General features: G+C 45.7%; 1 protein-coding gene across 1 annotated transcript; it reads left to right on the top strand.

The window, feature by feature from the left end:
- Positions 1-4,687: 4,687 nt before the first annotated feature.
- On the top strand, positions 4,688-5,314 carry LOC143907311 (uncharacterized). Its single transcript, XM_077423994.1, has one exon. It carries the CDS (start codon positions 4,688-4,690, stop codon positions 5,312-5,314), a length of 627 nt encoding a protein of 208 aa, XP_077280120.1.
- Positions 5,315-15,668: the final 10,354 nt, after the last annotated feature.

The raw sequence follows: 15,668 nt of genomic DNA, 5'->3' as shown, positions 1-15,668 counted from the left end.
CACACGCTTCCGCTCGCGTTATCTCCCCCCGTTTGCGCGCGGTCTCTTGCTCCCGGCTCCCCGTTTGCGCGCGTCTTCTCGCTTCCGTCACCCATTATAGCTAGGTCATTTTTATATTATTTTTAGTGATTTCTTTTTATTGGAAAAATGAGAGGAAAAATATTTAATAATTTATATGAGACAGATGAGAGAAAACGTTTAATGATCGCGCGACGAATGCGGCACACGCATTCTTATCGAGAATTCAGTAATTCTAAACCATTGATGGTGGACAAGGGAACGGTAGACAGAAGGACAGATAATTTTAGATACAGTGATATGCATTTTAATATACATTTATTTCTCATGTAATACATCGTGTATAATATTATTTGCAGCATACGCCAACAGTTCACAATCAATAATCGAATTTTTATCATAAAATTCATGCAAGATTCTGACTGCGCGGCATATTATATTATCAAAAACTAGCTGTTATGAAAAATAATCCTTTACTTACCGTTGCATCTTGCAATCGCGGGTGGATACTCTGAACCGCTATTGAATAAAATAAGAAGCGAGGATGCGCGTGATTTGTCTGCGGCATATTATGTTATATGAAAATAATCCTCGCGAGCAAAAAGACAGCTATTGAACAAATATCAAACAACTAAAACGTCTTTAAAACAGCTATTGAACAACCGTCAAACATCGTTAAAACGTCTTTAAAAACAACTAAAACGTCTTTAAAAACAAACCAAACGTATTTAAAAACAACTAAAACGTCTTTAAAAATAGCTAAAACGTCTTTAAAAACAACTAAAAACATCTTTTAAACAAGTAAAACGTCTTTAAAAACAACTATCAAACAACTAAAAACAGCTATTAAGCATCTATCAAACAGATAAAACGTCTTTAAAACAGCTACATTATACTACAAACTATGTGGGAAAAGGAAATAAAACATTTATATATACATATATAGTTTATTTTAAAAAAAATCATAATTTTTTCTGGTGTCGCGACCACCAGTTAAATATTTTTAATACATTTTGTAATGCGCAGTTCTTAACATGTTTTTCGCATCGTATAGTATTAGTAACATCTAGATTATTTAAAGATTTGATACCTTTGTAATCTGCATCCAAAGTCTCAATTTTTAGATTTTTTCTCGCTTTATTCTCAAGCAGATCCACCAGCCATTCTCGTTTCTGGCATCCCTTGACGTACACAAATCCCTTGACTTGTCGGATTTCATGAGAAGACTCTATAGCATGGGACATGTAAAAATGTAATGCGCCAAAACGGTCCCGTTTCTCAGAATTGCCACTTCTTTCACGACAAATTTCATCCCGACGGTAAATCCTTGCAGATCGACAAACGTCGGTACGATCATGACGAAACGATGGAGCAATCTGTAAAGGTCCTTTTGTCAGGAATGTAACCACGATGCAAAGCGTATCGAAGCAGTCGTATCCGTAATAAGCTTTACGAAAACGCGCATACATATCGAAAAGGACGGCGTATCGATTTTTGCCAAAATCCAGATTTATGTCATCGTACGGATAAAATTCAGAGTTTAGATAAAATTTCACGTTAAGTTAAACGTTTAATGATCGCGCGACGAGTGCGGCACGCGCATTCTTATCGACAGTTACCGCTCTGTAATTCTAAACCGCTGACGGTGGACAAGGGAACGGTAGACAGAAGGAAAGATAATATAATTTTAGATACAGTGATATGCATTTTAATATACATTTATTTCTCATGTAATACATCGTATATAACATTATCTGCAGCATACGCCAACAGTTCACAATCAATAATTGAATTTTTATCGTAAAATTCACGCAAGATTCTAACTGCATTAAATTTATCGGTGATATAATTTTGGCGTAAAATGGTTACAAATTGTTTAAATTTTTCACTTACGCCATAAACATTTTGGCATAGTTGAAAATACACATTCTCGACGCAATGTTCTAGTTCGAACAGAAAGAGTACGGTTGGCGGTTTCATGTACAAGCTGGTGTCGCACGATGTCAATTTTACAATATCTGCGTCACGTATTTTAACAAGTTCCAGATCTCGAAACGCTAGCGATGATGGCGCCGGTGACTGCACGAGTCGCTGAATATCTGCACGTTTTTCGATAAATGTCACCCACGTTGCATAAGGCGGAATTATCCGATTGCCTCGGTTATCGCCAATAAGTATATCCACAGAGAACATAAGTCCAGCGTTGATTCCAACATCCAAAAATGTATATGCTGTCGATGTCAATGCAAAGAAAATTTGCAAGATACGTGGCGTGTAACGAGGTTTATCAAAACTGAAAAATACAATTATGTTTATAAAAGTTTTTTTGCACAAGTATATACGAAAATTAGCGGTACTTACTCATTGTGCTGTTTCTCGCACGTTTCATCCTGAATCGGAACGTAGTAGTTCGCACCGTGAGTGTTCATCGTAACTGGAAGTTGTTTGCGACGTACTCGAACTGTATCAAACTCTCGACTGCGCGCGCTAGAATTCTCGTAGAACATATTTATACATATAAAAATGAGAATCTTGCAAATAGCGCCAATGTACGGCTGCTGCATGGTAACCACCACCACCACAATCCGCATATATATGTTAAATGTGATATCTTTGTCAAGAACATTCGTGATGAGAGCTCATCGGGCAATAGCATCAAATATGATTTTTTTTTCAAGGACACATCGCGATGTGTCTCGCGATGATTTTATTGAACACGTGCAAAACTGCAAATTTTACAATTTCGCATAAGTCAATAGAACGATATTGTTTTTAAGAACATGTCGCGACGTGTCTCATCGAACACATGCAAAACTGCAAATTTTGCAATTTCGCATAAGTCAATGGAGCGATACCGTTTTCAAGAACATACATGTCTCACGATGATTTCATCGAACACGTGCAAAACTGCAAATTTTGCAAATAGCGCCGATGTACGGCTGCTGCATTGATACAGATAAAACCACCGAAAGTCAATGGCGCGATATTGTTTTCAAGAACATACATGTCTCGCGATGATTTCATCGAACACGTGCGAAACTGCACATCATAGATTTTTTCGGAAGGCGCATTCGTATGGATGTTGAAATCACGGTGAAATTAGATATGATAAAAAAGCAAACGATGTATCATTAGTAGAATATAAAATGAATAATCTGGGGGATACGCTCAGTAGTCGAGAATTGGAAGTCGTGAGTACAACAAATTGCGTTAGAAAGAGGATCGTGCAATAACATGGAGCAAGAGTTGTTGGAGCAATCCACCCTTTTAAATTCGAGGGAAGACTTTACCGCGTGGGAGGAGTTGCGACAAGTTTATCGAATCCCGACGGGTTCCTACCTTGCCGAAGCCTCGGGGCGGGCGTGCGTGGTTCGCGGGACGCGGGGGACGACGGGACCGCTCGGCGGACCCGGTGTTCTCGGGGGCTGCGGATCGCCGCCCTGAGGCGGGTGGGGGGGCTTAAGGGTGCGCACGGGGATCACCCGCTCAGGGGTGTAGCCGGGCGCGCCCGACCAAAAGAAACCCCCCGAGCCAAGTGTGAGCGACCGTGCTGAGGGCTGCGTGGCGCAGGGGGTGCTGCGTCACAAACGGTGCCTCACGGAAACCGGGCGATCTCCGGGAGTATTTAGCCAAGCCCCGGGCATTCGCGGCTCTGCCCGGGTGAGATCGCGCGACCGCGGTACTCGTGGGACAAAAATGCAAACCACAAAAGAAAAAAACACGGAGTATGAGGAGGTCCTCCAGGGCGTAGCCACCTTAGGTGACGAACAACCTGAGAAAGTTAGACCGGACAGCTTAGGGAAGGAGCCGGACAAGGCCCAGCTAAAAACCGGATAAAGTATAGCGGGGCGGCACGTCGTCGTTATAAGAAGCAAAAGCAGATGGAGGGGAAGAGCAGCGCTGAAAAGCTTGCTCCTGAACCAAACTATGCTTCTGCGACAATGCCAAGGACAGGGGAGCGAGCTTCTGCTGGGACGTGCAAGCGAACCAGATCGGAACAGAGCACACCCAGTCCCAGCACTACAAAATTGGGCAAAAGGCCTAAGATCGTTGCAGATCAGATAACTTTTGCCCAAGCAACATCCGGCCTAGCAAGAGTGGCCATGGTTCCCATGGAGTATCCCGAGCGAAAGCTGGACCAAAAAGAAGCTGTGCTGTTGAGGGATAAGGTAAGGGAGGGTATCCTTGGCATTGCGAAAGGTACTAAAGCCCCCATCTTCAGGGGCACAGCAGATAGGGACGGTGCAGTTTTTTTTAACTGCACCGACGTAGAAACCGAAGGGTGGCTGCGAAGCCTAACTTCGGTTTTGGAGATAAATGGAGTTCGGCTGCGTGCGGTGCGGCTCGATGAACTGCCTAGGCGTCATCGGGTTGTGGTGCACGGGTTGTGGAGGACCCTAGAATGCCTGTCAAGGAAGCGATAGAGCTACTTGACAGGCAGAATGAGGGTCTCCAAGCCGCGGACTGGGTGGTCGCAAGGGGCAGCAAAAGTAGGGATGCTACGAGCACCCATTTTGCTGCCCTTATTGGGGAGGGAACGTTGAGTGCTCTTAAAGCACTCAACTTTAAACCCTTCTGTGGTCTCAGCCAGGCGACAGTTAGATTGCCTGGAGGGGACCGCAGGGGGGAGTTAGGAAGGAAGGAAGATGGGCCGGAGACTGCCTAATCAATGGCGGGCTCCAACATCACCTTCACTCAAATCAACTTGCATCGCAGCAAATGCGCCTCGGCGGTTTTAGCCAGGTGCGCAGCTGTGATGCACACAAAGCATTTATTCCTCATCCAAGAGCCGTGGCTCGTCAAGGGACACATTAAGGGCCTTGGAGGTTGTGGTAAATTGTTCAAAGCAGACAACGCAGAAAGACCAAGGGCCTGTATTATGGCGAAAGGTTTAGATGCCTGTCTATTACCACAATTCAGCGACGGCGACTTAGTGGCTGCAAGACTGAAACTTAAAACAGGCGATGGAGGGATCAAGGACCTGATAGTGGGGTCTGTTTACATGCCCTACGATTCAGAGGAACTACCCCTCCAAAGAAACATGATAGAGCTAGTAGCATATGCGAAGGAAAGGGGACTAGAACTTCTCTTGGGCTGCGATGCGAACTCACATCATTTGGTGTGGGGAAGCTTCGATATAAACCCGAGAGGGGAAAGCCTACTTGACTTCATCATGAGCTCTAACTTGCAACTCCTAAATAGAGGAACAGAACCCACTTTCCTGGACTCTAAAAAACAAGAAATGATAGACATCACGTTGTGCACGAGGGGTGTGGTGGATCTGGTGGCGGGATGAAGGGTCTCAAATGAACCTTCAGGATCCGACTACAGACAGATCCGCTTCGACCTTGTGAACTTACAAAAAAATGCACGATGGGGGAGAAATCCCAGGAAAACAAACTGGAAAGGCTTTAAATCCGACTTAGTCAGTCGGCTAAAAAATACACCGACCAGATTCCACACAAAGAAGGACTTGGAGATCGTAGCGAGTTTCGTAAGCGATGCTATCAGGGAATCCTTTGAACTGAATTGCCCATTGAGACCGAGAAATGCCTCGGCCGGGGCCTCATGGTGGAACGAAGAGCTATCGAGGCTTAGGACCGGGGTAAGAAGGCTTTTCAAAAAATAGGGCTAAAAATATAAATACGTTGAAAACCTGGGAAAAGCACAAGGCTGCTCAGCGAAACTACAAAAAGGCGATAATTAACTCCAAAAGAGCGGGGTGGAGAAACTATTGCGAAAGAATTGAGAGTGCTCCGGAAACATCCAGACTCTGCAAAATCCACTGCAAAGAGAGTGATCCACAGTGGAGCTGTCTCAAGCTCCCTAATGGAGAATTCACAGGAACAACTGAGGAGAATTTGAATCATCTTATGGAGACCCACTTCCCAAGATTTCAGAAATCTTTTTCAGACACAGAGAACCAACAACAACCTAGGGCTGTTCATAAGCCCAGGGCTTGGGCGTTGGCGGCCAAGGTGGTTTATCCACAAGCGGTGGAGTGGGCGGTCCGCTCCTTTGAGCCCTATAAGGCTCCGGGACCGGACGGCATACTCCCTCTGCTTCTACAAGAGGGACTCGAGGAGCTAATAGGCCCATTGACTAAAATCTTTAGGGCAAGCATAGCCCTAGGACATGATCCGCAAACATGGAGAGCCACTAGAGTGGTTTTCATACCTAAGCCTGGCAGAAATGGACACATTAAAGCTAAAGATTATAGACCCATCAGTTTGACTTCTTTCCTGAGTCCGATCTGTGTGAGTGCCATGGTACAAGCGACACGTCATCGAGCCTACCTTAGCAAAGCTGAAGGAATTCGGGGAACGTGATAGCGGATGGGCGTTGTCGCGTATACTTAATTTAACGGTAAATGTGAACAAGTACAATCCATTGCACGCGGGGTGTTTTGTGAAAATACCGTGAGAAATTAAAACGAAGAGAGCGGTGATAAACGTGCGATCAATGGACAATGCATGTTTCGCATGGTCAGTGGTGGCTGCTCTGTATCCAACCCAAAGAAATGCAGATCGGGAATTGTTGTATCCTCATTACACAGCGGTGCTAAATCTTACGGACATTGAGTTTCCAATGACGTTGGATCAAATTAAAAATTTTGAAAATCACAACATTTTCATCAACGTGTTTAGCATCGAGAAAAAAAACAAGAAACTTGTTATCCTGCCAATACGGGTTACTGATCGAAAGATGGACAGACATGTTAATCTGCTGTACGTGCATGACGACGACGTGGGACATTTTGCATGGATCAAGAACCTATCCCGCCTCGTGAGCTCGCAAATCAACAGGCACCGTGGTCGGAAATACTTTTGCGATCGGTGAGTATACATCCTAATAAATAATAAAAATAATTTTTACGTAAAAGATATATAAAAAATCTCATTATTTACAGATGTTTGCACTATTTCTACACGAGCGAGAAATTGGAAGCCCACACCATCGACTGTCGGGAGATGAACGACTTCGCGATTAAGTTACCGAGCGATAACGACAAGTGATTGGCCTTTAAGAATCACAGCAGGCGTGCATAAGATCCAAACAATGCAAGGTGTACACCTTGTCCGAAACGAAAATAGCTCTAAGTCCGTACGACGATAAGCGATACATTATACCCGGTTCTACCGAGACGCTGCCATGGGGGCATTATAAAATACCATCGTAAATATATATTGTAATTACACTTAGATATGTATGAAAATAAATGACTCATTTGTATGTATAAAATGTTTTTATATTGTAATAAATTTTTATGTAACATGTGCATGGAAAGTGGCCCATTGCGCACGCTACGCGTGCGTGATAGACCGCGTAGCGTGCGCAATGGGCCACTTTCCACGCACTTGCAACATAAAATAGGGTGTGCAAGTCGTGCGTAAAGATGAAAATTCCCGGGTGCGGAGTTGACGCACGAGCCAAAGGCAAGAAATTACAAATGGATCGATTCGCTGTCGGGTCTCGTATCGGATTACAACGAGCGAAAGCATCAAACTATCGGCATGCGACCCATCGATGTTACCCCCGCGATCGCCGACAAGCTCCTAACAATGGTGTACAGCCACGTAAAGGTCGCTGCTCCCGCGCGATTTAAAGTGGGCGACTCGGTACGCGTGAGTAAATTCAAAACAATCTTCAAGAAAGGATACACATCAAATTGGACCACGGAGGTGTTTAGAATCGTCAAAGTGCTGAAAACTAATCCCGTGACGTATCTATTGGAAGATTCCTGCGGAAAACCCGTCGCCGGCGGCTTCTACAAATACGAGTTATAGTACATTGCGTTGCTAATCCCGACGTGTATCTTGTTGAAAAAGTTTTTTTCCTCTTATTCCATTATGTCATTAACATTACGTTGCGATATTGTCCTCGGGTTTAATTAAATAAATTATTAAAAATTATTCGTAAAAATAAAATACTGTTGAGAGAGGACATGAATACGAGCTACGAAGAAGAATGACCGCGAGCGAGAGACAGAGAATACGCGAATAGATAGGCGAATAATGGAGATGGCAAGTGAGAGAGAATACAAACGTGAGGATAGGTAAGAAGAGGGAATAGAAAGTGAGAGAGATAATGCTGGCGGGAGAGAGGACGCGAACGAGAAGACGCGCGCGAACGAGGGAGAGAGACCGCGCGAACGGGGGACGGGGGCGTGAGAAAACATCTACGAGGGGGAGATAACGCGAGCGGGAGCGTGCCGTGTGACGTCACGCGGCCCGGACAGCCAGATCATTTAAAGAAACCGCGTCGGGGCGACGATAGTTCAAGTAGCGCCGCAGCAAGAAGCGGCGCTAGGCGCAGAAAGTAGCGCTCGGATAAGCAGACATGGCAAGCAGCACGCCATTGCGCAGGCGCAGGGAGCCGGCGCGATCCCCGGCGGGCCACCGTCTCCTCACTGTCGCGCCGGCCCGGGAACGAGACGCATCTCCCCCAAGTTACTTCGCGTCCCGTCGCGTTCCGTTACGTTAAGTTCATCGTAAACCCGGCATAACTCGAGCGCTGCGAGGGACATCTCTAAATGTAAGGTCACCACTCTAGCGTCCCCGTGTTAAGGAGGATTTGCTCGAGGCGCTGGCCTCAGAATCGTGTCAGTTACCGTACCTGGAGAAATACCTGTTACCTGCGGATTGAGCGCCCATTGGCTACCTTGCGCTCTCCCTTGGATCGAGACGACGGGAATGAAACCCGTGCCGAGGCCCCGCCGAAAGTGAATCCTCACGTAAGTAGACCATATAGGTCCTCCCCGGGAACATCGTCACGGCCGACAGTCGCGTGGCGTATTTTGTGTTAAATGGGATTGTAGATGTTTAGAGTCGCGGTCGCGCATTTCGTGTTGTGGATTCGGACGATCGCGCGGTAATTTGGTGTGCTCACGTTTTGCGAGTGGCAAAGTATTATTTTGAATGACACTCGGTCTCGTGGCGACGTCGTAAAATGTTCGGGCCCGCGAGGAAATCGAGGATTGAGTTGTGCGTTGGGTAAAGCCGAAGAGTCATCGGGATTGGCGCGGGGCCGCGGAATCGCCGGGGTTCACGAGAGATCCCGGGATTAGGGTGGATAGCCGCGGAATCGTCCGCGATTCAGGCTATTTCATTAGGGGATACCCGAGGTGAGAATCGTCTGCCGCGTGACTCGGCCAGGCGAGATCGCCTGTCGAGAGAAAGTATCGATTGCGAAAACGATCGCCTGTTGGCAGGGCCGACACGGCGAGATTGCCCGCAGCTATTGTAGTACAAATTTGTGGCGGCCCGAATACACGCATGCATTAAAGTCGTATGTGAGAATATTAACGTTGCGTGAGTGTCGTCGGTCTTACGTTTCTGTGAATATTCGACGGGATTGCATCGTTAGAATCGTATGTGAGAATATTAGTCGGGGTTGCGTTACAGCGGCAGATTGTGATTAGCGTTTGCGTGAACGGCGGTTCGCCGCATTTACTTATGCCGGCACACCTTCTCTTTGTTCTTTGTTACGATTTCCGACTACACCATTATACTTTTCTCTATCTTCAAATATATTATTTTTTATTTTCATTTACTTTTGTGTGATTAATTGCGTTACGCCTCCTCTCCAAATTCCCACGAACGGGAACTCCACCCTGAGGTATCGTCGGGGACATTGCGGTAAATAAGGTATTGTACGGTGGTGCGAGTAATCGCGCCTGTCGCCTACATTACGTTTGTCTGGCAATTATCTGCGGGCTTCAGCCCGCGGTATCTTTTCGTATCTGGCCATCCTCCGCGGGCACCCGCCCGGGTTACCTGAGTACCTGGTAATCTTTGTCGCTTAACCTAACTTTGCGTTTTGTCAATCCACGATTGCCTTCCCCCAGATAGCGAGACTGGGGGAAAAAGCGTCGTACTGGCTATATCTCAGATATATTTGGCTGTGTAGGAAAGCAACTTACTAATTCGCAGAAAAATCCTTTCTCACGAGAATCAAAATTTATGTCTTCTATGGAATTCACTAAGTTACATAATGCTTTAGCTAATTTCTTAATTTCAATTGACCTTATATTTTCTAAGTCATCCATTTTACTGTTAACATGTAGGTGGCAATCACAAACTGTACGTATACTTTTTTAGTATTACACGGTGAATAAATAATTGTAGAAAAGCATGCATTAATGCTACACAGCGTACTGCAAGCCAAACACGACCGACTAAACAGATGTATCTCGCTTTGGAGTTAACGTGAACAAAACAGTATCTTTTTTTGTTATATATACTATTTGCAATAATGTCTATAGCTCTAAGCGTAGATGCGACTCTTTAACAAATGACGGTCTCGCGCTACGCGCTGTGGAGATGGTAGCAGCGGTAGTGGAAGAAAGTGACACATCGTGACACACGTGAACAACACAGAATATATAAAAGCAATAGAAAAATATGAGATATAAGTGATAGATTAAAGCCCGGTTTTTCATTTTTTACTTGTAATTTAGGTTTAATGTAAAATAAAAAACAAAAGTTGTGTTTCTTAATTCAGTTGACAAATAAATTAATAGTTTTGTACTGTTAACTTTTATGTATTTCTTGTGTGCCTCTTAGAAGTTGCTCTGTGCCAAAAGAGAAATGGGACAAATCATTTTCGGCGTAGTTAGAATATTTAAAGTGGTCCGGGGGTAGGTTTTTTAAATATAAAGGTGTCTTCCGCAGGGTGTATCGGATATGTTTCTTATGTATTTTGTGTGTCGCACTTAGAAGTTGCTCTGTGCCAAAGGAGAAATGGGCAAATCATTTTCAGCGTAGCCAGAATATTTAAAGTGGTCCGGAGGTAGGTTCTTTGAGTATAAGGGTGTCTTCCGCAGGGTGTATTGGATAGGTTTTTTTAATGTATTTCATGTGTGGCACTTAGAAGTTGCTCTGTGTTAAAAAAGAAATAAGACAAATCGTTTTCAGCGCAACCAGAATATTTAAAGTGGTAAGGTCCAGGGAACGGGCTTGGAAAAATTAGCGGGGAAAGAAAACCCTGTTGAGCTTGACTCTAGTCTGGCACTGTAAGGAGACATGAGAGGTGTAGCATAAGTGGGAGATGGCAACATCGCCGGTGAAATACCACTACTTTCATCGTTTCCTTACTTACTCGGTTAGGCGGAGCGCGTGCCCCGAGGGCTTCGTGCCCCGGCGGTCACGGTGTTCTAGAGCCAAGCGTGTCAGAGTGGTCAGCGTGTCTACCGTAGGGTGTATCGGTTCGGTCTCTTATGTATTTCGTATTTGTCACTCAGAAATGTCTCTGTGCCAAAAAAGAAATAGGACAAATTATTTTTAAAAAATCGCTCCAGGAACGTTCCAAACTTCAACTAGCTGTTCCACCAGTTTTATGTTTGACTACCAGATTTATGAACAAATCTTCTTCAGCTTTATGGGTTCTCTACTTTCGCCCATATTTGATGATACAGTCATAAATGACTTAAAAACATTTTGTCTCAACACTCTAAAATTTAAAATTTCCACATTTTTTAGATATGTTGACGATGTATTTGCAATTATTCCAAAAATGAACATTGACGAGGTACTTATGAAATTGAAAACAATAATGAACTGAATTTCTTAGACACAACTGTCCTCAGAAATGGTAACTCATTAATTACAAATTGGTGTCAAAAACCAACCTTTTCTGGAAGGTACATCAATTATTTTTCGAATCATCTTGAAAATTACAAAAGGAATGTAATTACGGGTCTGGTGAATCGTGCGGTCTTACTGTCTGACAAAAGGTTTTATATGACTAACATTAAAATAGTAAAAAAAAAATCCACGAAACAATTGTTACCCGACACAGATTATCAATAAGTGCATCCCCTTATGAAAAAGTACACTCAACTTTGATGGTTAACTCTCAAATTTGGGCGTAAGTTTAGTGTAGATTGAGTGTTGACCATTAAGGTTTAGGTAAGTTGTGGGTTTACTCCTCAATGATGAGTGTATATATGTATGTGTATGTATGCTTTATTTCATTTTTTCGCAGGATTTGAAAGGCATTTTTATTAAAAAAAAGGATCCCAAATTTTTTACAATGTATCTCCACCTCATTTATGCACCTACATTACATAAACTGGCGTTTTTCAGGGACGTACCCAACCCTTTACAAACATACATCTTTTCTGACCCGACCTGACCATTGCGGCCTTTTATTTTTTTTCCCTCCCTCCCTTCCTCGCCCTTTTCCTTTCCCTCTCCCCCTCTCAACCCCCTACTCCATCCACCCATATTCTCCTGTTTTCCACCCGCGTTCTTCTTCCCTTATCTCTCTCTTCTCTTGCCATCTCCAGCAACTCCACCTCATCTTTTCTCCTCTATGGTCAGGTCCTCGTTCACCCCTATCCCCCCTCTCTGCCTAAATACCGCACACCCTCCTAACAGCTCCGCTCTCTTTTTCTCATCCTCCAACTCCCCTATCAGGACCTCTCTCCCTCCTTCCCCGCTTCTTTCCCCTTCTAATTCTCGGCATTCTAGGTCCTTGCTGTAACTCGTCTCGTATTCGTATATTCTCCTCTCTGCTACTTTTCCGTCTCTTCGCCTTCATCTCTTTCTCCTGCCCCGCAGCGGCCGATCCACACCTCTCAGATCACACCGCTCGACGCTCCGCTCGATCATTCATCTCTCAGCTCACACCGCTCGACGCTCCGCTCGATCATTCAATCGATCAAAGCCAGCTCGCTACTACCCTCACTTCTCAAATCCGCTGTCCGTTGGTATATCACCTCACTCGCATGCCGACTTGATCGATTTTACGATCGATTTTCTATTTTCTTGCTAACCGGTACGCCACTTTTCTTTCGCTCGGTCCGCCCGCTCCTTTAATCGATCGATTGCGCCAACTCGCTACTACCCTCGCTTCTCACATTTGCCGTCCGTCGGTATATCCCCTCTGTCGCATGCCGGCTCGATCGATCTCACGATCGATTCCTCGTTCTCGCTCGCTCGAGTATCCGTTCCTTCTGCACTCAATTCCTCGACTCACTCTGTACCTCTCCTACCTTCCCCCTCGCCGCGTCCTCCTTCCAATTCCTCTCCGTCATCCTAACCTCACTTTCAACTCTCCTCTTCTCTCTCGATTTCTGGCCGTTTCACCTCAATTTACCCTCACCTCCAATGCCACCGCTTCCTCTCAACCTCCTTTATACCCTTCTTCAATCCTGCACCTCCACCCTTTCACACAACTCTGTTTTCGACCCTATTTCAACCTCCTCGAACTTTCCACCTGCTCCTCCGCCGAGGGCTAACGGGGGACCCCTCAATGATGAGTGTATATTGGGGGTTTATTCTCAATGATAAGTGTAGGTTGGGGATTAAGCCTCAATGTTTAGTGTAGGTTGGAGATTGATCCTCACGTTGGATGTTGGTTTGGTGTTAACAGGGTATTGACCTTTAATGTTCTATGTCGATTTAATCAGTGTTGCCATGATCCCTTTATCGTTGGGTGTCGTTTAAATGTTATTGTGTTAATCTTCGTTAAATGTCAATTGACGGCTTGGTTTATTGGAAAAGTGTGTCACGACCTTTTTGCACTCCCGAACCGCTCCGGGACGTGGGCCGGATCAAAAGGATTTAGGAGAGCGGGATGATTGGCCTCTCCAGTGGTTTCCTCGCACCTCCGATACTCCACGAAATGTTCCGAATGTTGGGCGCCAGACGCGTAACTTCGCGTCCACGAAATCGCGAAAACCTAAACGAGACGCAAAACGAAGTGTGGAGATGCGTGGAATCGGTTAGCTTGACCTAATCATGGGCGGGGTTAATGAAGGGCGGCGCGATATTCGGTGGGGTGACACGTTAATTTCATACTTAGTCAGATAACAAAGAAAATAACATTTATTGAGTACTGGTTGTCGAGAATATAACAACGTTTATCCATCCGGCTTCGATCAAACACAAGATACATTCAATAAATAAATCAAGAATAGCCGGTGGCGGAGTGCCTGGATTCATTTAACCGAAATAATATTAAAGCGGACGCGAGACACCCACGGAGTATAAATTGAGTCTCTAATAAACACGCCGAAGGCGCTATTTTCGAACAATTAATAATTCGAGTCGAAAGTTATAATACGCAAGAATACTACACTTAATATCACTAATAAGAGTGAGGTTCAACGTAAAATGTCGCGAAATAATAGTACGTCACGCTTGGATGGGTGAAAACCACGTCCGGAACCGTACGAAAACTCTGTCGCCTTGATATCTTAACCTGATGCGAGTGATTCTGCTCGGGCGCAACGGGGAGACGCCGAGTCATTTAACCAGGCAAAGAATACGATAACTAAAGCAAAATACTGGATTAATGCGGTTCTCCAATGATGCGGAATACCGGTCAACGCGAAATAATAGAGTCGCGATAGCGCTAATAACTACGGAACGCCATGAAGAACTACGCAAGTAACATCTAAACGCACGAAACGTGTGAACGCCGGTAATTTCTTAACGCGAGTACAAGTCAAACATAAGTAATCAATCGGCGGGAACGACTTCGGCCGCCATTAACAATGCCATCGACATCCCAACGCCAAATTCGAGGTGATCGCAAGCAGGGACGCCATAAGACGTAACGCAAGTAATACCGGACGCAAAGTTCTCAACACGAAAGCAAACCTTACGCGATCGACCCGTAATAACGAGATCCGAACACGCATCGACATGCTAACCCCGACGCTCGAACACAAGAATTTCCCGACGCGAAAAAACGGTAACGCAATTTACGACGTACCGGCCTGTATGCGGCCGTACACCAAGGTCGCGAGAACAACGCAATATGCTCGCGATATCGAATTCATTAACGCCTATCGCGACCTCCAGGGATTTGCCATAACGCTTGTACATACCACGGTTCCGCGGCCACGATACCATCCCGAGGCCCTTCGCTCTCGTTATCGATCGCGAAATTACACTCGATCTTAGCATGCGTTATCCCGAGCGAGAGCGTGCGCCGGAGGGCGGTGTTGTGGCTTTACATCTCGCGATTTACGGGCAACCTCACCGATGATACGCCTCCTCCTGGGCTCCTCGCCGTCACCTTCCACCAACGATCCTCGATTCGCCAGATAAAGATCGAAATGCCCGACTCGGGGTGGCTATCGCGTATCTTAGCAAAACGTATTATCTCGCCGACGAACGACCAGAGAGTGAAGCGCTAAACCCGCTCGATTGCGGAATCGATACGGTATAATACCCCTTCCTGAGGGGCACGCGAGCCAATCGGGCGCGAGCTTGCAAGCCCGCGGTGTCCCGGCGCAGTGCTGTCGATACGAGGTCCTTTGGGGGCGGGCAACGGTCCCTCGGCGGCGTACGACTCCTCAAATTTTGTCCTTAGCGGCGGACGGAACTTTGCTCGTGCCGGTGTGCCTCCGGTTTGACCCTGGGGCGGTGGCCAGCCACCCCGTGGGTCGGTGTTTTATGGAGATCATTTGCTGAAGCCGGGTGTTTACTCAAGCGCTTGGGGCCCCGCTATCGGCGGCCTCGTCCGTCGCTGCCGCACGTGCCGCCCGCCTGCCGCGTTGCTCTCGCCAGCCCGCGATCTCTGCTGCTTCCATGTTTGCCACCCCTCCTTGGTTATCGATCGTCCTTGATTTTTTTCGCCAAGTACTCCCTCGAAGGTTTGCCGTGGTGTGGGTGAGATGCCGCGCGTATTACATT

Source organism: Temnothorax americanus, unplaced genomic scaffold (assembly GCF_048541705.1).
Source record: "Temnothorax americanus isolate GAGA-0224 unplaced genomic scaffold, ASM4854170v1 Scaffold8, whole genome shotgun sequence".
NCBI lineage: Eukaryota > Metazoa > Arthropoda > Insecta > Hymenoptera > Formicidae > Temnothorax > Temnothorax americanus.
This window is presented reverse-complemented; position numbering and strand designations above follow the sequence as displayed.